General features: G+C 46.2%; 1 protein-coding gene across 1 annotated transcript in view; it reads left to right on the plus strand.

The window, feature by feature from the left end:
• The window catches only part of LRIG1 (leucine rich repeats and immunoglobulin like domains 1), a 90,419-nt gene that overhangs the window by 52,520 nt on the left and 14,443 nt on the right, over nucleotides 1–23,456 (plus strand). Inside the window, exons 5-12 of the mRNA XM_030228093.2 lie at nucleotides 4,492–4,629; nucleotides 5,651–5,794; nucleotides 8,009–8,152; nucleotides 9,328–9,471; nucleotides 12,581–12,724; nucleotides 16,726–16,806; nucleotides 21,756–21,827; nucleotides 23,117–23,188. Of these exons, the coding sequence (XP_030083953.2) occupies nucleotides 4,492–4,629; nucleotides 5,651–5,794; nucleotides 8,009–8,152; nucleotides 9,328–9,471; nucleotides 12,581–12,724; nucleotides 16,726–16,806; nucleotides 21,756–21,827; nucleotides 23,117–23,188 (939 nt within the window). The remainder of the gene's footprint in view (nucleotides 1–4,491; nucleotides 4,630–5,650; nucleotides 5,795–8,008; nucleotides 8,153–9,327; nucleotides 9,472–12,580; nucleotides 12,725–16,725; nucleotides 16,807–21,755; nucleotides 21,828–23,116; nucleotides 23,189–23,456) is intronic.

The following is a 23,456-nucleotide window of genomic DNA, read 5'->3' on the forward strand; positions in this document are numbered from 1 at the left end:
CTAAACCAGGAGGTTTTGTGCTGATTGTATTTAAATCAGGCCAAGCAAAGCCCCTTGTGCATTCCTGTCTGAGAGTCTTGCTTTGATTTTCTGCTGTCAGCTTTGGAGTGGGCAGCTGCTGGGGGGAGTGAATGTGGCTCAAACAACAAAGGAACATTTTTGTGCTGCTCTTTGCATCCATTTCACACGAGGAGTTTGAAGCTAAGGTATAAATTAAACTGAGAGGTGTTCTCCTTGCCTGCTGCAAAGAGGAAGGTGAATTCTTCCCCTATTAGGTCTGGTGGAAAATGTTTCACAGCCTGTTTATCAAATAAATATTCACAAAGACGCTTCGAATGAGGAAACGCAGCGGGATTAAAGTGTAACTTTACCTCTAAAATACAAGCTGAGATTCCTGGAAATGCTGCAAGCCTTTGACTTTGAGCCACCTGTTATTTTCCTGCCACCCCCTTTAGCTCCCTCCCAACTCAGAGCAAACCCAAACAGGCTTTGGCTGTGCTGGAACGTTCTGCTTGTTTTTCTCAGCCTTTGTTTCCCCACGGCCTTGCTTCAGCAAGGAGCTGGCTGGGGATGGTCCAAATCTCCTGTAAGCACAAAGGGTCTGTGCAGTGCAAGGGCTGAGGGGCTGTGGTACCCTGGGCTGTTGAACCAGGGGGATGGAGGGTGGATCCACCCAGCCCTCCTCTCCCTCTGCGGCCGGAGCTGGGGCTGACCCAGGGTGAAGAAGTTCCTGAGCAAGTGCCATGTGCACAGAGGGTGTAGAAGGGATCACTGCTGACTGCCAGTTACCTTAGCTTGGCACAGAGGTGTTCCAGCTCCAGGTCTGTGTTAGCTGCAGATGAGGTGTCTCTGGGAATGACGTTGGGTATGAACTTGGAAGTTCAGTTGTTTTAGCCAGATCCTCCCATATTCATAAACAAACCTAAATGGACTTGGATGGGCTCCTTAGGTCCTATGATTTCTTTTTTCGCTGGAGCTGCTTTCACTCCAGGTTTTTAGTCCTCAGCAAAGGCTGTATCATCCTAGCTGGATAGTCCTTTTCCATGCACACTGGAAGAGGTAGAGAGGGGTTAAGGAACTTGCCCAAGGCAGATGAGTCTGTGCCAGAGCTGGGAATAGAAACCAAGAGACTTGGCTCCCACTGCAGGCTCTAATTGCACAATCTCACATTGAAGCCCTGTCATTGTACACTCACTGGCTGAAGTGAGGCAGGGAAGGCTGTTTCCAGGCTGTGATACTCAAGGAGTGGGGAGAGGAAAGGATACCTGGAGGTGTTGGTTGTGCAAGCACCAATTATTCGTGCTTTAACGCCTGGTTTCAGCAATTGGTTCTAAAATCTGATCTGTCACATTTGAAGCCAGCCCAGTGTGAAGTGGTTGGGAGAAATCCAGCCCTTTTCCAGTCAGTGATAAAGGGGAGAGGCAAATTCATAACATCACTGGGGTTTTTGGGGTTTTTTCTGCAAAACTCCCTTACGATGAATGGGGGGACAAAGGCAGGAGAGCTGAGAGGATCCAAGTAGTAACAGTAAGGGTTAAATCACATTTGGGCCCTTACCAAAAGAATGAAAAATAAATTGTAATCAAGCTAGTAAAAGGTTTGGGCTATGTTGCCTTCATATCACATGCTGTGTATAGGAGAAGTCCCAGGCTTTGTTTGAAGTGCAGTGCTTTGAGAGGGTGCAGTGCTTTGCAGCAAACTGTCTGACATTCCCCAGCTGGGACTGGCCCGGGATGGTGTTTGGAGCTGAGAGTTACATTTGGAGTCAGCCCATCTTTGAAGGAAAGGGGGAGAGGGAGAGAAAGGAGCCAGTTTTTCTGCCTGTGTAAAATAATGTATCCCTCTCATCTGCCAGCTGCAGCACATGAAAAGCGAGAGGCGGACAGACAGAAGTCACCTGGAAACTGCGAACACGGCTCAAACCAAATAGTTCTTTCCTGTCCCTTTCTTCCCTTCTTCAAGTCTGTCTTCTGGGATGGGTTGGGAGATCTGGCAGGCAGGCAGAGTGGATATATATTGAGCAACCAAAGCACAAAAATATTAATACTCTGAAAGAAGGAAAAAAAAACACCAAAAAAACATTGGCTTCTGAAGAGCATTTCGTGTCCAAATTCACTCTGTGCTCTCGGTCCGTTGCAGACTTTGCTGCCCTGTGTAGGGATTGTCAGGTGATTTATAGATTCTCCACGTTCATTTGTACAAGGCTTCATTTCCTGTTAATTTACAGCCAGATTCATCTCAGCCATCTCAGCTTAGATGAGATCAGAGCTGAACTCGCAGCCCCTGCTTCAGGAGAGCTCCAGAAAATGTGCTCGTGGTTTGCTTTCAGTTATGTCTGTGTTGAGGTGCTCTCCTGAATCAGGCTTGGTGTACATTTAATGGGTGCTCTTCTTTGGAGGAGAAAAAAAAAGATTAAAAATTTCTGAACCTTGTGATTCTACTGATCAAGTTAATTGCAAAAAAAAACTCAAAAACAAACAAGCAAACAAACAACCAACAAAAAACAAAACCAAACCAAAAACTAGTCCTAGGGAAAGAAATTCCCCTTGCCCATGTGTTTAATTAATGGCGGTCACAAAATTCTGGGTATTGTGATTTTTCCTGTATTTTAGTCCCACTATACTATAAATTCAGTGTACCACTGTCCTACTACTAGGTGCATGGATGTGAAAATTCAGATTTTATTTCCAGCTGTAATAGAATATTGGTCTTTTGGATAGCAGCCATGTCATTACCTTTGAAATAGTTGTGGTTGTAGAGACCTGTGTGCAGGTAACCCATGGAATAACCAGTTTAGAGACATAAATTATTCCTTTCCTTTGATTTTTTGTGACACCTTGTTGCATTGTATTAGCAGCACACTGCTGTAGTGCTGTAAAATTTGTCCTTAGTGTTTTCTGAGCCTGCACTGAATTAATTATCATTTAAACTCTTCAGTCAAAGTAGTGTTTCTGTGCCTGTTTCCCCAGCATTAAGCAAGGGCCATGTGCTGGCTGTTTAAAGGGTGAGTCTCCCAAAAACAAATTGTTCTGGGGTTGCAGATTTTTCACTCTTCCTGTCGTGGACACCAGCAAAGGTTGTGGTGAAACAATCTGGTTTTAATAACAGGGAGGGCAGAGGAGCAGATGACGGTGTGGAGAGCAGGTCCCTTGCCATGTGCTGCTGGCATTTTCTGTTACAGGGAGGTTTTCTTCCAAAAGGGCCTGTCTGAGCCCCTGGGAGAGCCTGAAGAGGGGGTGAACCTGGAGAAGATGGGCTCCTAAGCAGCTGGAAGTGCCTGAAAAGCTGTGTCACACGTCCCTCAGTTTTTGTTTTAAAGGGCTGATGCCTTGTCAGGGAAGCTGGGTCTTGCATTCAGGAGTGCTTTCACTGGCTGCTGTCCCCTCCTCTGCTCACCCAGTAGGTGTCTGGATGGATTGAGGCACAGGACTTGTCTGAACTCTCTTTACTGTCTCTTATTATTCAGCAAGTTCCCAAGTGTCTGGTGAGCGTCTCTGTTTGGAGTGCCTCGCTCACAGCCCTGCCAGTAACATCAGTGACTGCTCTAAATTCACATCAGGCATGTGCTCTGCCTCTTGTGACTAATGCACAATGTATTTTTTAATTGATTACTGTTCTCCACTGACTCAGGCCAGAAAGGAGTCAGAGGAAAGGACTCAGTGAGGGGGTGATTTTTACTTAGGCCTTGTTGGGTACAGATGAGATCTAAAGGTATTTAACTGTTTGGTGGCTTTGGAAGCAAACTGAGGGCAGTTGGTTGGACTTTCTCAGAAGAAAAACTTAGGTTGAATCCCTCAGGCTGTCCTGGTCAGGCAGCAAACACAGGTGATCAGTGCAGGTCTGATCCTGCAGCTGCTGCTTGGGCAGGCACTGGCACTGCAGAGTTGTCCTAATCCTACAGCAGGACAAAAGTAGCCAAAGATAAGGAAATCCAGCAAGAACATTTGCAAGACTTCTTATTTCTGTGTGTTATAAATCACTGTAACATAGTGCAAAGCTGGGAATTTTCTGAAGAATCCTTAGGAATGAAGAATGTTATGTAACTTTTGTTGGGTTTGTGTTTACTTCTTTGTTTCCTTCTCTGAAAGTCACATTCTCTGGATAAAGCCTTGGCATGTTGAGCATGCACTCCTTGCCTTTGGGATTCAGAAACAGCCCTGTAGTCCTTGCATGTAACAAATCCAGCTTGGAAGTGCAGGCTTGTGGGGGAGCCCAGATGAATGGAAGAAAAACTGATGAGTGGAGTCAATAGCTCTGTAGAAGGTAAAAAGTGGAAGCCTGCAGACACCTGTGAGCTGGCTGTAGCCCAAGGAGCAGTGAGGGGCTCAGGGAATCTCTCTGGGATGGGTTTCTCCTCAGCTGTTAAACAGCCACCATAACTCCGAGTGTACAAACTCAGGGCCAGCCTGGGGGCCTGCTGCAGGCTCGGATATTCTTTCTGTTTTTCTAAGAGACCTAACCAGTCCCTTTTTCTGCTCCTGACTGTTTCAGGCATCACAACAGGATCCGCAGCATCGAGGGCAGTGAGCTGCAGCCCTACGTTACCCTGGAAACGCTGGACCTGAGCTTCAATGACATCACGGAAATCCGAAACGGCTGCTTCCCGCAGGGACTGCACATCAAGGAGCTGTGAGTGCTTCTGCTGGGGAACTGCTTTTGTTCAGTCGCCACAGCAGAGAAAAGGGCCTCAAACCTTTAGAAAAAGAAGTCATGAACATAAAATCCTGACAAATAATCCCACACTTCTTAAGTGCGAGGGAGAGTTAAAAGGCAGCATGTTGTCACTGTCGGGTTATTTTTTGAGTGCTGTTTGGTTTCTGGTGTAGCTATAAAGAATGCAGATTATTATTAATTGTGTTGCAAGGAAAAGGTATCTTTCAGGTGTCCTACATACTTCATGTGAAGGTGTCTCTATAAAGAATGCAGATTATTAATTGTGTTGCAAAGAAAAGATATCTTTCAGGTATCCTACATCCTTCATGTGTAAGTGTCTTTACATCTGCAAACCCATGTGCATGTAGAAGAGAGGAGAGAGAGCAGCTAATTCATCATTAAAGTGGCTTTCTGAATATTGAGAACAGACATGTCTCTGATTATTTGAAGAAAATGGGGTCAAGCAGAGTAACAAACTCCCACAGGATGTTTGCCTATTCAGAGAAACATGAAATAATCTGTATTTTAGCTACTTTTGAAGATGTGCAGGCAAGTAGTCTGCCTGCATTAAAGTTTACACCCGAGTTTGTGTTGCTGCTTGCAAGAGGGTATAGGAGAGTGGTGTTGTGACTGATGTCCTGCAGAAACAGCCCCCTGTGGCTCAGACTAGCATCCAAATAAAAAAGACCTCTGGGACAGATACTGAGGGGAAAGTGGGGAATAAATAGCATCATCCTGCCCTGGAATAGTCTCCAGTTTCTGGCTTCCACTCCTGATTGCCTTGTTCAAGTAGGAGGGTGTCAGGGAGCTCTTTGGAAGTGCCCAGCAATTCTCCACATTCATCACAGGCTCTGGGAAAGGCTCTTTGTGCAGCCAGAAATTCAGCTGGTTTGAAGCCACCTCTGTAGTTTCACCAGCTTGTCTGGAGACCAACTAAATGCTGATAAAAGGTAATTTCTGACAGAAGCATTCATTTTTCTGCTGTGATTTATTGCAGCTACCTGGGGAGCAACAGAATCAGCACCCTGGAGCCTGGTGCCTTTGACAGCCTGTCCCGGTCCCTGCTGACACTGCGGCTGAGCAAAAACAGGATCACTCAGCTTCCTGTCAAGGCCTTCAGGCTGCCCAGGCTAATACAGCTGTGAGTACAAATGCCCACTTTAATTAAGCTCAGCCACACTTCGTGGAGATAAAATGATCCTGGGGGTGTGCACAGCAAATGTCACTCATCCTCACCTACTGTGTGTGAAATGTAGAATTCACTTGCAGGAGTTCTCTGCCAGCTCCTAGAAAGACACTCTGGGAGAGGGTTTTGTCTTCTAACTCTTGGGTTTTCAGGTCATTATTTGGATCAGGGGGGGAGGGAGGGAGGGAGGAATGTTGCAGCAGACATCAGCATCTTTTGCACTTGACAAAGTGAGACAAACCCATTCCCTTGCAAGCTGCTGGTGTCTGTGGTGCAAGAGAGGTTTGCAAGATGTTTCCTTTGAGAGAAACAGAGCTCAGCTGCTGTGTTAATGTTTCAAGGCCACACAGGTATCTTTATGTGGCAATAAAAAAACAATGAGGGAAAGTTGTTAAACTGTGAGGTGATATTTGGGCAGAGAAAATTGCAGCTCAGATGAGTTAACACACACATGGTTGTTGTTCTGCCTGCATGGGGACACACAGACATCTGCAGCTATAAACATGCTTGATGTGTAAAAAAGTAGCACTAATGGTTGAGCTTTTCCCTTCTGCTGCTCTTGGAGAAATGGGCCCAGCCTAAGGCTCGTTGCAGTCTTTCATCAAATTTGATAGGCAGAAGGTGCACCTCTGTCTGTTCACATAAAGTCCACAAATGCTGTTGGAGCTTGCACCTCTAAGTGTCAACCTCTTGACTGAGAGAGAAATCCTCAAGCCAGGGTGTGCCCAAGGAGAGTGTGTGCATTTGTGTCTGCATACATGCAGGATTTACTGCCAGTTTGGGACAGGATGGGGGACACAATAGGAGAAGTCTTTTGTCTCCCAGCTGGAAATTGCTGTCCATTGTGTGAGGGCTTCTAATTCACTGTGTTTGACTGCATCATGTGCAGAACTTAAATGCAAACAACCCAGTCTGTTTAGGAACATGGTTTGCACTCAGAGATGGAGTAATTGGTGCTCTTAATGACTGCCTCAGAGCTGGTTGTTTAACTCTGCAGATAAACATGAATGAATTGCAAGTTACCCAGATTGGTGTGTTGTAGGATTTGTGTACAGTTCTTTTTCTGGCAAAGCCTGTTTCACTAATAGCCCAGGAAGTGCAGTACCACAAGGGACTTTAGGCCTGCAAAATCTTTATTGCTTACTTGACTTTAATTATTCTCAACTTGAGCTCAAGTTCAACATGATTTTTTTAGGCAGTTGAAAAGTAAGCCTGAAGTCTCTATGGCTTCTTCATCTTTTCCAAAACAAGTTTGGATGTTGTAACCTCCACCATTTTCCTCAACACAAACACTGAATAGGGAACTATCCTCAGCCTAATCTTGTATGTGTGGAGAAGTATCAGTTTTAAAAGCTGTAGCTTCAGCTTTTAGTGCATTGTGTTGAAGTTCTCCACTGATTTAACAGAACTGGGTTTTCACCTGGTATGTCTGGGTCGAGCAATCCATAAGACTGATATAGGTTGGTAAAGAGTGCTGTGATGATGCTCATATTGCTATTCAGAAAAAAGATATTGCCAAAATTTAGGGGTCCTTCCCCACCCAGGGAAACTCAAAAGAAATTTATTGAACCAGGCTGGAAACCATTGTATACACAAATGCTAAGAGTACATTGTTATTGGAAACATTTTCACTCTTTATTAGTTTCTGATATTAGGAAAAAAAAAAAGTGACGTTTTTCAGGGAGACTGAAAGCTTTCCTTTCAGACTTGGCCATAAAGTTTCCTCTTGGGCCCTCACTTTTGGGGCACCTGCATTTTTCAGAGCACATTTTTACTGGGCAATTACAAGTCCTATAAAAACAATGGATTGTAAAGGAAATAATGCCAATGTTTTGGTTCAAATGGTGTCTGCACTTGAGAGTGGGAATTGATGAGAAGGATCAGTGGTTGAAAAGAAATGCAGAAAGAGGAGGGATGAAGAGGAATTGCTGCACTCTGTAATTTCTCTGTAGTGGAAGCCTGTCCCAGGGTGAGTTTGTTTAGGAGATCACACCCAGCTGCCTTCCCTGGATAGCTCTGGGATTGAAAGTTTCCGGTGCTGTGCTGCTGTCTCCTGGGAACCACTGCCACAGGAGCTGTTGGCATTGCTGTCCCCATTGTGTGCTGCACACATGACTTGGTGAGAAAGAGCTGGGCTTTAATAAACTTGTATGGCCTTGGTGATTTCAGGGAGCTGAACCGCAATCGCATCCGCCTGATTGAGGGCCTGACGTTCCAGGGGCTGGACAGCCTGGAAGTGCTGAAACTGCAGCGCAACAACATCAGCAAACTGACTGATGGGGCTTTCTGGGGCCTGGCCAAAATGCAAGTTCTGTAAGTTGGTGCTGTCACATCCTTCTCTGTATTTTAGCAGCGACCTGTGCTGCTTCTTGTGCTCCTTTCTTTGTCCTGCATGCCCAGAGCTGCTGCAGCAGTGCTGCCACATTTCTCTGCACAGAGAAAAAGCAAGGCATAATTTCTCTCAAGAATATTTTTGAGATTCACATTGTCTGAACCTCAGAGAAGGAAAACACAATTCTTATCTTATTTGCTGTGCCTGTGTTTGTGTAAAAGTAGAATGCAATATGGAGATTGTTTATCTAAAGTAATGGTGTTTTATTTCCTTGGCTTGTCAGGGCCAAGAGTGTGTGTGTGTGTCAGAACTGTCGTGTGACAGTCATGAGATTCTGTGCAGTTGTGTTGGCAGATTCAGTTCAGATGTAATGTAAAATAGGGTAATACAGTATAGAATAATATAGTATAAAAAAGTAATTAATTAGCCTTCTGATAAGATAGAGTCAGATACATAATTCTCTCCTCTCACTGGGGTGCCTACAAATTCAATGCAGCAGCTTCTCTTCTGCTGACCCACAGTTTACAAAAGCTCCCTGCTTCAGCAGGTGTTCATTAAAACAGCACTGGTTTTTAAGCTGTGGCACTATTCCTTTGAAAGTTTGACAGTTTGAACATTCAGCATTTGTCTCAATTGGTCTTTAAATATCTGGCTTCTGCAAATTTGTTTTGGCTGATAGATGGAAACTCTGTGTTACAGACGGTATCATTTCACCTCATGGGATACCTAGAAACCTTGGTGATGTTTTCTTTCCATACCAGAGAAAAAATTAGTCACTGCAGAGAAATACCTGAAGCTTCCAGCACCCTTGGCTTCCAGGTGTGTTTGTGAGGTCCCAGGGGATGGAGGCAGCATATTTCTGGGTGCTGCTGTCACACAGCTGAGACTCTGCAAACACAAACTTGAATGGGATGCTTTAAGCCCAGTTTACTTGCAGTGGAGCTTCTCTCTGCAGTCACATCTCCTTGTGGGCATTTCCTTTGTGTTGTCCTTGAATTTGTCTTTGTTTGACAAGAAGTGCCCACACATGCATGTGTCCACGTGGGTATGTGGAAGGATGTGTAGGTATAGCTAAAATCCCAATTCCTTTTGGAAATTCTTTCCGTGTTTGACCAGTGCTGCTTATCTGTCAATTCCTTCTGACTTTTCTCCACAGGCACCTGGAATACAACAGCCTGACAGAAGTGAACAGTGGCTCTCTCTATGGCCTTTCCTCTCTGCACCAGCTTCACCTCAGCAACAACTCCATATCCCGCATCAACCCCGATGGCTGGAGCTTCTGCCAGAAGCTGCATGAGCTGTAAGTTGGTTCTGTTGTGTTGTGTAATGCTGGCAGGAGAGAGGGGAGTAAGGAATTTTCTCAAGGCTTACAGCTTCCACTGTATCAACCTGGAGAAATGCAGGAACTGCAGGCTCCTAAGTGATGCTCTGGTTATTTATGATGTTATGACCTTCAGAGCACCTGTGGTGCTCTGTTAAAACATATTTGTACCAGAAACAGAGGCTAGAACCCACTCAAAGTGCACAGTGCCAAAAGACCTGGAGAGTTTCTGTCATGCTGAGTCCTTTTTCTCAGGAATGGATTAGGATCTCATCCAACAAGCAGTTCTAACAGTGAGCTGTCCTGTCTTAGAAGCAGTAATTGCAGAAACTGGGGTGCAGGATGGGGTAGATTTGGAAAATGCCTGGTGGTGTGAGGTGGTGTGAGGCACTGGGGTGTGCCTGACCTGACAGGCAGGATTTGAGGCCATGGCTGAGATGGGGAAGGTGATAGTGTGGGAGTGAACACAGCCCTGCAAAGTGCTACAGGCTCTTTCAGGTGCTGCCTTTAGGGTAAGGCTGCTGCAGGGAGCCATCAGATCTCCAACTGAAACTCCCACAGCCAGAGAGTGCCTGTAGGAGAGGTCTGTGCTGAAATGCCAGGGTGAGGAAAGGAAGCCATGGTACATCCAGACTGACTTGTGCACTTTGTTAGTTGTGTAGGTTTCATTCCTGATTGAAAGATCCTTCCTCACCTCCACTGTTGCTCAACCTACTGGGTTGCAGTTACCAGAAAACATTGTGGCTGCACAGGGAATGAATTTCAAAGTCTTCTAAGGAGGGAGTTGATCATCTGAAGGAGGAGTTATCTCTCATTCAGTTGCTGGGACAAAACGTGAACCCAAGGCTCTGGGCTGATGTAAGAGCTGACAAGGAAAGAAAGCTCTTGCCTTGTTCTGAGCATGAGAAAGGGCTGATTGTATTCAGCAGTCAGGTGCTAGAGCATCAGCATCATGGAAAAAACCACAGTGGGAGCAGAAGATTTCATCAGAGGTAAATGGTGACTTGGCTGCTGATCTTTCCTTTCCCTTTTTACCTGTGGCTTGGTCAGTGGGAGTGAAGTGTGTTAGAGGTACCTGGTCCAGGCTGGCAGCAGCAGCTCCAGTTGCACAACAGGGTTCTGGTTAACCCCTTCAAAATCTCCTACTTCTGGCCAGGCTGGAAGGGCTGTGTAGACAAACATTGCCATTGATTCATGCCAGGGATTTCTCACTGGTAGAGATGCCAGCTCAGGGAAGCAGCAGAGATCTGCTGGCTTCTCCCAACCAGATACCCCAGAGTGCTGAGCTGTGCAGTCTGCTGCCTGTCCTGTGGCAGGAAGCAGAGCCCTGGCAAGCTGAAGAAGCCACTGCCAGGTGCAGTAGCTCCTGAAACCTTCCATGTGTGACACCAGTGAGAGTCACCGTGTCCTGCTGCTGTCTGTCCTTCTTGGGGTGACATCCAAACAAACAGAGGGAACATGCCTTCACCAGTTGGGGCAGGAACTCTCATGTGTGGAATCAAAAGGAACTATTTATTTTCTCAGCCAGGTTTAGGATTACTTTTGAACAAATTTTTTTTTTTAAAGCCAAATTCTTTAATAGCAGGTGAGGACATAATTTTGACCAGATGCCAGTTCTTCATAACTAAGACTATAGCTTCTTTAGCAATGAAAGTATGTTGTCCCATACCTTCTAACTCATTAATCTTTGCTGAATTTTTTCCAGAGCTTGCCCTCTGCCCACTCACACAGCTAAAAGATAGACAGCCCCTTTGCCAAGTAAATGACACTCTCAGTGCTCTGGAGTATGTGTCTGTTTGGACTTTGATTTTGGCTTTGCAGTGAATTTCATGCAAGCCCTAGACACATTTTTAAGCAGACTCATTAACAGGCTGTACTAGGAGAGGAATTTGGAGGTTTGGAACTCAGTGAATTTTTTTTCTTGTCTGTACAGTGAAGAATTTCAGTGCTTGTTCAAACCTTATTTCACTTTTTCAAAAGTTGAGCAGCCCAAACCCTCTCATCTTTTGAAGTGAGTTGCACTCCCAGGTCACTAAGAAGGTGGTTTTGAAAATCTGGTTCCTGCTGCTACTCTGAGAGGTCCCTCCTCTGAGAATCCAGGCTGGCCTTCCACAGCAGGGCTTTATTCTGGACAGAAGGTGGTTGCACAGTGTGTGAGGTGGCTGCAGCAGCTTCCCAAGGCTTGCCCTCAGTGTCACATCTCCAAAGCCTCATCTGCACCTTGCTGGGAGAGAAAAGCACATGCCTTCCTGCCAGCTTCCACCCTGCAGCAGGAGCAGTGCTTAAAAAAAACCTCCCAGACCAAAGATAATGCAGGCAAGGGGAAGAGATGGGTGGAAAACTAGGGGGGAAAAAAAAATCAGCCCTCCAATAGTCTCTTCTAAGTGGAGAGGATTTAAGGCAAACTGTGCTCCTTGACAAAGGGGAGTGGGAGGAAGGAAAGGTGGCTGGTTTACAACAGACACCTCCTTTCTGTGGGTGAAAGGAAGCATTCAATTGCCTTGTGGTGAAATGCTTTTGGCTCTGGACTGGGGTGGAGCTGAGGCACCCACACCCAGAGCCTGGGGCTGGCTGTGCACAAGTGCAGAATGATAAGGCACCTCCTGAGCACAGCAGTCTGGCCCCTGCCAAGAGCCTGTGTGAGCTCCAAAATCCATCAGTGTGACATCACTCTGCACCTCACAGGGCGTGCTGTTCCTGTGAGCCTCAGAGGGAGTGGGGATTGAGCACAGCCAAGGCTCCCTGACCCTCACCCAGCTGCATTGGGGGCAGGAGGAGCTCTCCCTGCTGCAGCTGGCAGGGGGTGTGCTGGCTTGTTGCTCTCAGTCACTCCTGGGACAGCCTCTCTCTGTAGCCTGCACAGAAAATTGCCCCATGGCTGGGTACCAGCTGCCTCCTGCTCCTTGGTGTCACCCTGGCTTCCCCTGGGTGTCTGGGGGCAATACCTGCAATCAATCCTATTTCCTCAGCCACCCAGGGCATCACCTCGTGCCAGGTGGTTGTGGGAGGCAGGCACTGCTTGGCACAGAGGAGTTTGGAAAATACCAGATGGGTTGACAAGAGCTGCTGTTGCATGTTTTTCCCTCAGGATACTCTCCTACAACAACCTGAGCAGGCTGGATGAGGGAAGCCTGGCAGACCTCGGGGGACTGCACGTGCTGAGGCTGAGCCACAATTCCATCAATCACATTGCAGAAGGTGCTTTCAGGGGACTCAAAAACCTCCGTGTGCTGTAAGTTGCTCTCAGCTTTTGTCAGACCACACCCATGTTCCCTCCCTCCACAGTTTGTGTTCTGCCCGATGGTTCTGCTTTGAAGATGCTTTGGGTGCCCAGGTCTGGCAGTTTCAGGTCTCTGAAGCCACCTCAGCTGACCAAAAATCCCTGAGGTCTCATTCCTGCAGCTGACAGCAATATTTCTCTTGCTGTCACATTGACTTTAACTGAAATTCTTAGAAAATGTTCATTTCTTTTGGGTCATTCTGCACTCAGAAGGAGCAGGGAATGATTCTTTCTACTGACAACACTGGAAATTTGAATATCCTCTTAAATGTGCTATTGAACACTATTGTTACTTTTAACTGACTATTAAATATAAAATTATGATTAAATATAAGATTATGATTAAATATAAAATTATGATTATGTTAAGAAAAAAAAACAATGGCAAAACAAAGAAATGTAGAGGTTGGGCTTGAGATTTGACTGTACCAGAAGTGTAACCACACATGAAGCTTCACCCAGCCTTCAGCCCAGTCATAGAAATAAGAAGCTTTTGCAGGTACCATGCAAGTAAGCAGAAGTCTTTAATGCAGTTGAGCCCATGAAACATTCTGTGCTCTGATTTTCATGGGAAACCCTGAAAAAACAAAAAGTTGCCAAGGTCAAAGTTTCATGTGCCCTAAAGCTGGATTGCAGAAATGATCCATCCAGTGCTGGCTGTGGCCATTTACCACAGACTTTATTTTAAAACCACTGACACAATACCTGGAAATGTGATACTGGAAATGAGCTTGCCTAGTCCAAATAGCAGCTTGTAAGGTTTTAGGAGCAGTAGAGCCCATGAGAGCAGCGTGGCCTCCTGTGGGGTGCAGTTGTGTTGTGTTTGTGGGACCCCTGATGAAGGAAGGAAGGAATGATGAATTTGACTCTATAATCTCAGAAGGCTAAATTATTATTTTATGAGCTATATTATGTTAAAGAATACTATACTAAACAATACTGAAGAATAGAGAAAGGATACAGACAGAAGGTTAAAAAGATAATAATGGAAACTTGTGACTCTCTCCTTAGAGTCCAACACAGCTTGGTTGCAATTGGCCATTGAGTCAAAACAGTTCACAGCAGAAATCAATGAAACCATCACCTGTTGGTAAACAATGTCCAAACACATTCCAAAGCAGCAAAACACAGGAGAAGCAATCAGATAATTGTTGTTTTCCTTTTTCTCTGAGGCCTCTCAGCTTCCCAGGAGAAGAATCCTGGGCAAAGGGATTTTTCAGAGAATGTGATGGTGACACAGTTGTAGCATTGCACACCGAGAGCTGTGTGAGACTGAAATACATCTGGGCTTGTCTTGTGAACATCAGAAGATGGGGGATGCAGTTCCATTCCTGCAGCTCTGTCTCCTTACAGGACCCTGCAGGGCTGCTGGCTGCTCTCCTCCTCTCTCTGGGAGCTGCAGGCTCAGCACCTTCATCTGGCACACCACAGAGTTCTCACAGTCCTTGTGACAGCACCAGACACGTTCCCAGGCTGGTTGGGTTCAGCAAACTGGTTTAGTTCTTCCTTCCAAAGGAAAAAAACCACACTTTGATACTTTTATTCCTCTTCAGAAGCCCATTGTGGCCTGAGTCATTAAAAGGAAATGGGAACAGAAAACTCTCCCCTCTTTACAGAACTTTTTGCATCTTACTCTTTTCTTTATTGAAGTTCATAGTGAAGGAAGTGACTGGAAAGTGAGTTTGGGTTTTGTTTGCTTTTTTTAAACTTAAGCCAAAGCCTTTCAGCCACTGGGCATTGAGAAAGGGACCTCTCTGAGGCAGCTGTCAAGACCGGAACTAAAGGTTTCCAAAGAAAAATGGAGGGGAAGGGAAGCTGCTCCCTCTCTTTGCCCTGCACTGAATGTGGAGCCTCTTTTATGTCCCGGGCAGAGGGGGAGGTGGAGAGGGAGTGTGTGAGCGAGCTCTAATTTAATAAAGAGAAAGGCCTATTGGGTCCTGCACCTGGTGAAAAAGAGCTGAGCATGCTTTAATTATGGGCTATTGTTGGGGAGCCTTTGGTGGGTGTGAAACTGCTGAAATGTGGAGCTATTCAAATAGAGGTCAGGCCCGGAGACCTCTGAGCACAATGATTAACAAGGCTGCGAGCATTCAAGCTCAGCCAGCCAGAAAGAATAGGAAATTGGCAACAGGGGCTGGGAGAGGAGTTGGAATACAAAGAGAGCAGGGCCAAAATACCCCACTCTTTTTTTCTCCCTCTCTCTATTTTCACTCATTTGTTAAAAAGGTTTTTTATTCCTCCTTTCTAACACTAAACCTTTGAGTTGCCACTGGATGAACAAGCAATACAGTTTTCTTTCCCTTTCTCAAGAAAACACAATGTGTGGCAGTCAATTAATAAAAGTGTGTGTCAGAGCTCCTACAGGCTGTTCCCACTTGTCTCTCTCTGCCATGGGAAAGGGTTTGCTGCTCCAAAGACCAGTAGCCCGTGGTGAAACCGAAGAGGAGAAATGTCTGAGAAGGGATTTTCCCTTAAAAACAAAACAGAACAAGGGACATTGGCTTGGCAAGCCTAGGGAAAATGTAGAAACTGAGCTCCAGGAGGATGTATTTGCTCCTGTCCCACCAGGATGGTGCTGGAAATGCCAGCACATCAAAGCATTCTGCTGGACTCCTCTCTTTGGCCACCACAGCATTCTGTGTGCCCAGACCCCTCGGGGATGTTGAGGTTTTGTCCATGCCTTTGGCACAGAGCAGCCCAGAGATCTCCCTGACTCCACAGTGGTGCTGGCTAAGGCCAGGGCTCTCCAGGGATGGGAGATTCAGGTCTCAGGCTTAAGCCAGCTGAGAAACAGGAATTGTGGCTTTGGGCATCTCCCTTCACATCTTTAGTTCACCCTAAAGCAGAGAAAGGAGCAAAGCCTGAGCCAGCTGAGGGAGAACATTCCCATATTGAGACTGGGCTTTCTTTTAAATTTGTTTTCCCTTCCTGTAAGTTACTGTGCATTTGTGCTGCCCAGAAGCCTCACTGTGTTGCCTCTGGAAAATGCAGGGGGGACTTGGCTTTTCTTTATTTGGTCTTAATATTTTTTTATCTGGAAACGTTCTGATAATCATCTTCAAAAGGTGTGAAAGGAGTACCTGAGGGCTCAGGGGTTATCTGGATGGTGAAGTTTGCTTTGGTGCTGTGTTTTGCCAGGTTTTAAATCAGAGTGATGTAACAAAACCAACAAAGCCTATTTAGTTTTTCTTTCTTTTCACTTAACATTGGAAATGATGAATTTCTGTCTGTGTTGCTGGGTATTCATTGCTAGCTGGATTTAAAAGCTGGGAGGGAAGGATTTCTAAACAGTCTGTTTAAACAGCTTTTGTGGATCTCTGTGTTTGTTCTGTGTGCTTGTTTTTCTTCAGACCTCTTTGACTCTTGTAATTGATGGTCACTTTGAAAGCCAAAAGAAGCTAACTCTGAAAAAGGAATTCTTTGGGGTTTTTTTAAATGGTTATACAGAGTTAGGCTGGTGTAGTGATGCTGGCACTTTACTTTGTTGAGTTTTCAAGTTCATTGCCAGAAAAAATGCAGCTTTGTAGAAAATACACCAAATCATCTTCCTGAGATTCAGCTATAGACAAATACATGTATACACTGGTGTATCCAAGGGGATCTTATTTCATGGCAGTAGCACTTAAGGACAGCTGTTCTTTCAGTTTAATTTGAGCACTTTATTTTCATTTTCCTCCTCCTGTTTGGATGCACAGAACTAGAAAAGGACAGAAACCTGCTTGATAAAAAGTAGCTGTCAGAGGGTTTCAGCTAGGAATAAGCCAGAGCTCTGGAATGCAACATGTGTGCAGGAGAAGTGATTGGTGCTGCTTTGCTTTATCTGCATTTTCTGATAACTGTCAGGAGAAATTGGGAAGTTCTCATGTGGCACTCTCCAGCTTCCCCCACTTGTTTGTAACAGTGCCATTGGGACTGAGGTGCTGATTCTGAGCTCTCTCTTGTCCTCTCCCCAGGGAACTGGACCACAACGACATCTCAGGCACAATTGAAGATACCAATGGAGCCTTTACAGGCCTGGAAAACCTGAGCAAGCTGTGAGTATCCCTGGGCTTGAATCCTGCAAGCCAGTATTGGTGTGTGCCTGTGTGGGGTTGGGTCTGTCCCTTTCATGCAGCCTTTCCCACCTTGGAACAAGACAAAAATCAGCAGAAAAGCTGAGCTGTAGTGGTTTTGCAGGCTCAAAGGTGGTTTTCAGGCACTGATGTTTTTAAGCAGGTATGGGGCAATTATTTCCTTTCTAAATGGTGAGCAGACAGTGCCACATACTGCAGTTCAGACACAGAGAGGAATTTAAGCTGTTTTCATGTATAAAACTCAGCACAACCATTCCTCACTTCTAAAAGCAAACAAGCAACAAAAACGACCCTTTGCAGTCTCCAGCGAGGCACTGATTGATGCAGCAAATAACAATAAACAGAAGAGAAAAATCTCCCCACTTCCTGTTACAGCAGAGGATTGAAACAGGATTCCTTTCTGTGGGATACTCTCTCTGAGAGTGATCTTTTGGGCTCAGTTCCATGTGCAGTGACAATAAAAGGCACCATGGGGCACAGGCTCTTAAAGAGATAAAAAGACTCCCGAGGCAAGCATGCGCCTTGCAAATGTTTATGGCTTGCTTGGCCTTGGCCAGGATTTTCACATTGCTCTGTGCAATCCCTGTCCCATTTGAAGCAGGGGATATAAATCAGCCCTGTCAGAGGAGCCTCTGATGGCTTGTGACAAATCAAGAGTCTCTAATCATTACCTCTTGCCTTTGTTGAAGTTCTCAGCGCCCCCCGTGCTGCTGTCTGTGCTGCTGGGATGGCACAGCCAGAGGTGCAGTAAAAGCACCTCGATGGAGAGCAGATGGCTGCAATGAATCCTGGCAGGAGGAGGGACATTGTCACGCTCTCATCAGAGGCTCCTGGGGGAGTGGGACAGGCAGGGATTGTGGGGATGCAGTGCTCAGAGGAGACAAATCTGGGATCACAGACAGAGATGGCGTTGCATTGTTGCTGAGGGGAGTCGCTGGGTCCACGCAGAGGGGACCAAGCTGCAGCTGCAAGTAAAGTGGGGCAGGAGGCAGAGGAGGATTTAAGGACAGGGGGAGCCAGGCAGGGAAGCAGAGGCAGTGTGGGGGTGAGAGAAAAGTGAGTGAGAATTGCTGTGCATGCAGAGTCAGGGAATCTTCCCATGACTGCCAGAAAAAAAAAAGGCAGAGGAGCAGATGTGGTGGGTAGAAGAGTTCTTGGCTGCCTGACTGAAGTGTTTGGTTTGTCTGAAGAAACCAGTGAGAGCATGTGAGCAGCTGGAAGGATGATGGGAGCAGAGACTCTGTCCAGTGGGATTTGCAGGCTGTAAGGATTGTATGAGTCTGTAGTGCTGCTTTGACAGGGGAAAGAAGGTGGTGGAAAGGAGCAGAGAGAGCTGTCCTGGTGGTACATCCCTCCAACAGGGCCACTGGCATGGGAGCAAAACTAGTGGTCCCAAGTGATTAGGATATGTTAGAAATGCTGGGTGCAAGTAACAGGAGAGTGGTGAAAAGTCGAGAGGGACAGCATGGAAGGAAAGAGTTCAGTGAAAGGATTGCCTTGGAAAGCAGGAGCAGTGAGCCCTGATGAGCTGTGGGGGTCAGGCAGAGGCCAGGAGGAACAGCAAGGAGCTGGAGGAGGAAGGAGGGCAGCAGGGGCAGCCTGTGGGGTTGTGTGCTGGCAGCTCTGGGCAGAGCAGCTCTTGCTGTCCCCTGTGAAATGCCCTGGCCTGATGTGATGTGTGTCACCCAGCACAAGGAGCAGCTCCAGGAGATGGCTGGTTTGGGCTGCTGGTAGCCAGGGATGCACCAAGGGCTTGTGCAAGTCTAAGGGAGTTTGGTTTATGTCTTTCTTTCCTTTGCTGACTGATGCCTGTCATTGCAGGTGGACTCAGGCCAGCTCTGAGGCTGGCTGAGGGATGTGTGCAGGGAGGGTTTGTGCAGGGGATTGCAGCACAGTTCTTAGCCTGGAAGAGCATGTGGATCAGGTCGGTTTGGGGCAGATAGGAGTGGTTTAATTACCTGCTGTGGGACAGCAGCTTGCTGGGGTTGTTCACTGTGAGCCAGCATGTAAAGCTAAAAAATGCTCAGAAAATGAAATTATTTTATTATTATTTCTTTTGAGATACTTTGAGAATATTTGTGAGTGGTCACTTTTAAAGGGATCTCCTCAGAACTCTTTTAGCTTATCAGCACATAAATCCCAAACTGGTGATTTCTAAGGCTGAAGTGAGTATCAGGATTTTTTTGTAAAGAAAAGATCAGCCCTTTCAGCAAACATTTCACTTTGTGATTTAGGGCCTGTGTTTAAACCGTCAGCCTCTTTAAATGCATTAGCATACAAAAAAGAAATGGGCACTTCAGAGGAGACCTTCCAATGAATTAATAATCACCTCAGCTCTGTGGAGATTGCCTTAAAAGCCCTTCCCCTTTGATCTGGCACAGATTAGCCTCTGAAAGGATTTAGCACAGAGAGGGTTGTTCGCTGACATGAAGGTGTTAAACAGAGAGGGAGAGGCCAGTCACTTTAGCCTTCCCTGAATTATATATGAAGCTCTCCAGGATGGAGAGCACAGGCCTAAATTAAAATGTTGCTTGAAGAAAGAGGGAGTTGAGAAGCACTGAAGCATAAAAAGCACCGGTGGAATCACTGTGGAACGAGGAGGTTCCTAATTATTCAAGCTGCTAAATGTAACCAGCTTTTTGATGGCTCACTCAGCGAGATCTTCCTGCAGGTGCAAAACTGGCTGGAGGAGAAAAGGCTGCAATGAATTGTGTGCTTGGCATGTAATTACACTGGAGCAGTCTCCAGGAGAGCTTGTGCTTGGCTCTGCCCCGTGGAGGAGGCTCAGGCCAGCAGTGGGATGGCTAATTGTGGCTGTGTTCTGCTGCCTTCACATTCCAGCCTTCACAGCCCTTTGATGGGGGCCTCTAGGTTCAAACTCTCAGATTTGTAGAGGCAATTAATTGAAATTAGTTGCAAGGAGTAATGAGTTTGCTGAGGCCTGACTTAACTAGTCAGTGTTAGGTATGGCCAGGCATGGAGCTGTGTGCACCTTCACAAGTGGGGTAGCTGTGTGTTCCCTTCCCCAGATGCACTCCTTATCTCTGCACAGATAACTAAGCAGGTGTCAGCAGATTCTCCAATTTTCAAAGACCAAAACCCACTGAACAGTAATAGAAATCTGCAGCTATCAAACCCAAGTTCAGCATCATTTTTTCAGCAGCAGTTGCCCATATAACTTCCATTAGAATCATAAAGGTTGGAAAAGGTTTTTAGGATCATCAGGTCCAACCATTAACCTAGCACCATCACCATGTTCATCATTAAACCATGTCCTGAGGTGCCACATCCACATGTTTCTGAAGAACTCCAAGGATGGTGACTCTGCCACTTCCCTGGGCAGTCTGTTCCATGCTTACAACCCTTTCTCTGAGGAAATTTTTCCCAAAATCTAATCTAAACCTCCCCTGGCACAGCTTGAGACCATTTCCTTTAGTCCTTATTTTATCCTTACCTTGTACTTTAAACACATTTATTAGTAATATGGCTGCAGAAATTAGTATGTATGGATGCAGCCATTTGACCAGAGTTTACATATAGTAAATTATTTACTGTATTAATCATTCTAATGGATTTCTCAAAGCCTTCATTAATGCAACATCCCTTTTACCAAATGATGGCACACATGATTGCACACATCCTTTGGTGCTGGGGGTATTTGAGACTGGGCTTTCCTGGAGCCAATATATAACCAAATTATCCTGACATTTGAAAAGTGCTTGTGGAAAGCCTTGACAAGTCCTTGGAAATGTGTTTGCTCATGGAATGGCTGCACATGCTGCATCTTGTACTCCTCTCCCTGGCCAGTGAGCAAGCAGTGGGGCCATCAAAGCTGTAAGTCTTTTTGGGGTGCAGATAAGGCCTTCACACCCTATACTGAAGGGCAGCTCTTGAATGAAAACTCAAAATCAAATGCAGCACCAGATGTGCCCTTCTTCCACCTGAGGTGTGGGTGATGGCCTGCCCTGGACACCACGTGGTGATAACAGATGCACCTGGAGGATGAACCTCAGAGGGAGCCTGGGGAAGGAAAGCAGTTCCTAATTAATGACACTGGTTGATGTTTTATTAAGACAGGTGAGGGGACTATCCATTTGGCACAAACCCTGCCCCTGGCCACCAGCCCTGGCCAATATTTATGGAGAGCTGTTGCTCTGGAGATGGCAGCTGGGCTGGGATCTCTCCAGCTGGCTGTTTCCTGGTGAGAGCCCCCTCATGCCACTGCTGATTCAGAGGAATGCTCTCTGGTCACAGATGCAAGCAAGCTCACTCCTCAGCTCTGCACATTACCTGGTCTGCCTTTTGCTCCTTGAAATTGTCCCTTGGCTGTGATCTATTGCATGGTGTTTGTTGCTTTGCTGTTGTATTTAACAGGAAGGAATGAGCAGTGCCTCCAGTCAGCTGCTGTGTGAATGTGCAGCTCAGGGGCAGCCTCAGCTCTGTGTGCTGATGGCTGCTCAGGCCAAGGACCAGGGAATAAATCACCACTCTTCTTCCTGTCTGGAAGAGGTCAGACATGAAAAGTTTGTGGGCAGAAACCAATATCTTGTTAAACTGTCACTGCACTTAATCCTGTCCCCAGCCAGCCTGTGAAGAACAGAGGGGACCTTCTGTTACTCAGCAAGCTGGTTCCCAAGCACAGGAGCAAACCTGCCTTTTTACATGATATGGCACAGTCCCTTCTGCGCTGTCATCACTATTAAATTCAAATGTAGATAAAAGGATTTAATTTCAGGAGCAGGAAAGCGAGTGTGCTTCAGCCCTCTTAATCTCTGTGCAGTTCAGATTTCCTGGGACTTACACTTGAGTGTGTATATCAGATAAAGCCACACTAATTGTGTTCCTTTTTTTTTTTTTCCTCTCCCCATTTTCTTTCTGTTTATCTGGCCCTGGATGTTTGGAAACTGCAGAACTCTGTTTGGAAACAAGATCAAGTCGGTGGCCAAGAAAGCATTCTCAGGGTTGGAGGCTCTGGAGCACCTGTGAGTAACCCACCATGCCTCAGAGTTTGGGAAGGGGGGTCTGCCAAAAGTAGCTGCTTGAGAAATCTGCTAGCAATTTAATAGTGTCTTTGTAAACTGAGAAGCCAGTCCATTTGTGGGGGCCACCTGCTTCCTTCTCATTATAAGTCCGCCTCAACTTTGGCCTTTTTTTGTGCCAGGAACAAAGTTATAGAACATATGGGAAATTTGCATGCTCTTAATTTTTGAGAGTATCACCTTGACTTGCACATTACTGCTTTGCAGGCTGTTGGCAATGGAAAGAGGCTGGTGCAGGCACAGCACTCACTCCTCCTTTGCCCCAGCTCCCCCTACACCCAGGCTCTGGCAGAGACACGTGTTACAGATGAGTGGGTTTGATGCATCCCCACTCAACATCCCCATTCAGCACAACCCCCTTAGAGCCATTTGCAAGAAGTAAATTTTGGCTGCCTCTGTGTAATTTTTTTCTGTGTCCCAAGGCTGATGACTCCAGCCGTGATTCATGAATAACCTCCTTTCTTGGATTAAGACAAGTTAAAGTATATGTGACTGTGCTCTGCATGTTTTATTGGCTGTTGATTGTATGAAATGTTATGGCCATCAGGAGCACACTGAAAGATTTGGGCTGCCTGACTGGGAGTACATTCCCAAATAAAGGTGCCCTTAATGCTTGACTGAGGCTGTCCTCTTTAGGCAGTGCTCATCTGCCCTACCTGTCACTTAGTAAACTTCAGCCCCAAATCTGACACTGCTTTTTCAGAGAACAAATTAATTTTTTAATTAGCGATAGTTGTGAGGGAAGGCTTTAACCCCTTCCTTTGGAAATACTGGGATGTTTTTTTAAAGCCAACAGTATCCTCTCCAAGTCATTTTCAAATAACTCTTCAGATGCTGCTTAGTGCAAGTATTTGCTTTCTTTTATGTTTGCTGAAGGTCTAGCCTGGGGTACCACATTCCTGACTGTCTTTGGTTATTGAGGGGGCTGAGGAATTTCTGAGCTATGGATGATGGAGGTAGCTCAGACTGAGAAAGTGCAGTGACAAGATGGGGTAGGGAATGACAGAGTGATTCAGTTAAGTGTAATTTTTGTTGGCTGGCTATTGTTCAGCAATATTTTAATAGTACAAAGGTGTTTCGAGGAACATTTCCATGCGCTGCAAGTGCTGAAGGCCTTAACAAGGAGCTACCAAATCACCTTTTACTGGAGTCATTGCTTAAATCAGTGTGGAGAGGCTCTGTCCCAGCCATGGCATCTCTTTTGTTAACCCTGCCTGTGGTTGTGCCTGCAGGAACCTGGGGGACAATGCCATCCGCTCCATCCAAGCCGATGCCTTTGCCAGGATGAGGAGCCTGCGGCAGCTGTAAGTGATTGCCCTGCTCACACCCAGCCTAGGCAGGGGGATCCTCCTGGCCCTGCACCTCAGCAGCAGCACAGGTCCTACCCACACTACCACTCAGGCATTTCCCCCTCCCCTGCATCCTCCTCTGTGGGGTATTTTTACACATGAGGAGCTGTTGTTGCAATTACTCATCTCCATTCAGGAGTCCAGCCCTGCTCCTGTTAGCCAGCTCTCCTGCTCACAGCACCATGGATTTAATTCCCAGTGGTCCATCTGCTCCCTTGCTGTT

The sequence above is a fragment of the Serinus canaria genome, chromosome 12 (assembly GCF_022539315.1).
Source record: "Serinus canaria isolate serCan28SL12 chromosome 12, serCan2020, whole genome shotgun sequence".
NCBI lineage: Eukaryota > Metazoa > Chordata > Aves > Passeriformes > Fringillidae > Serinus > Serinus canaria.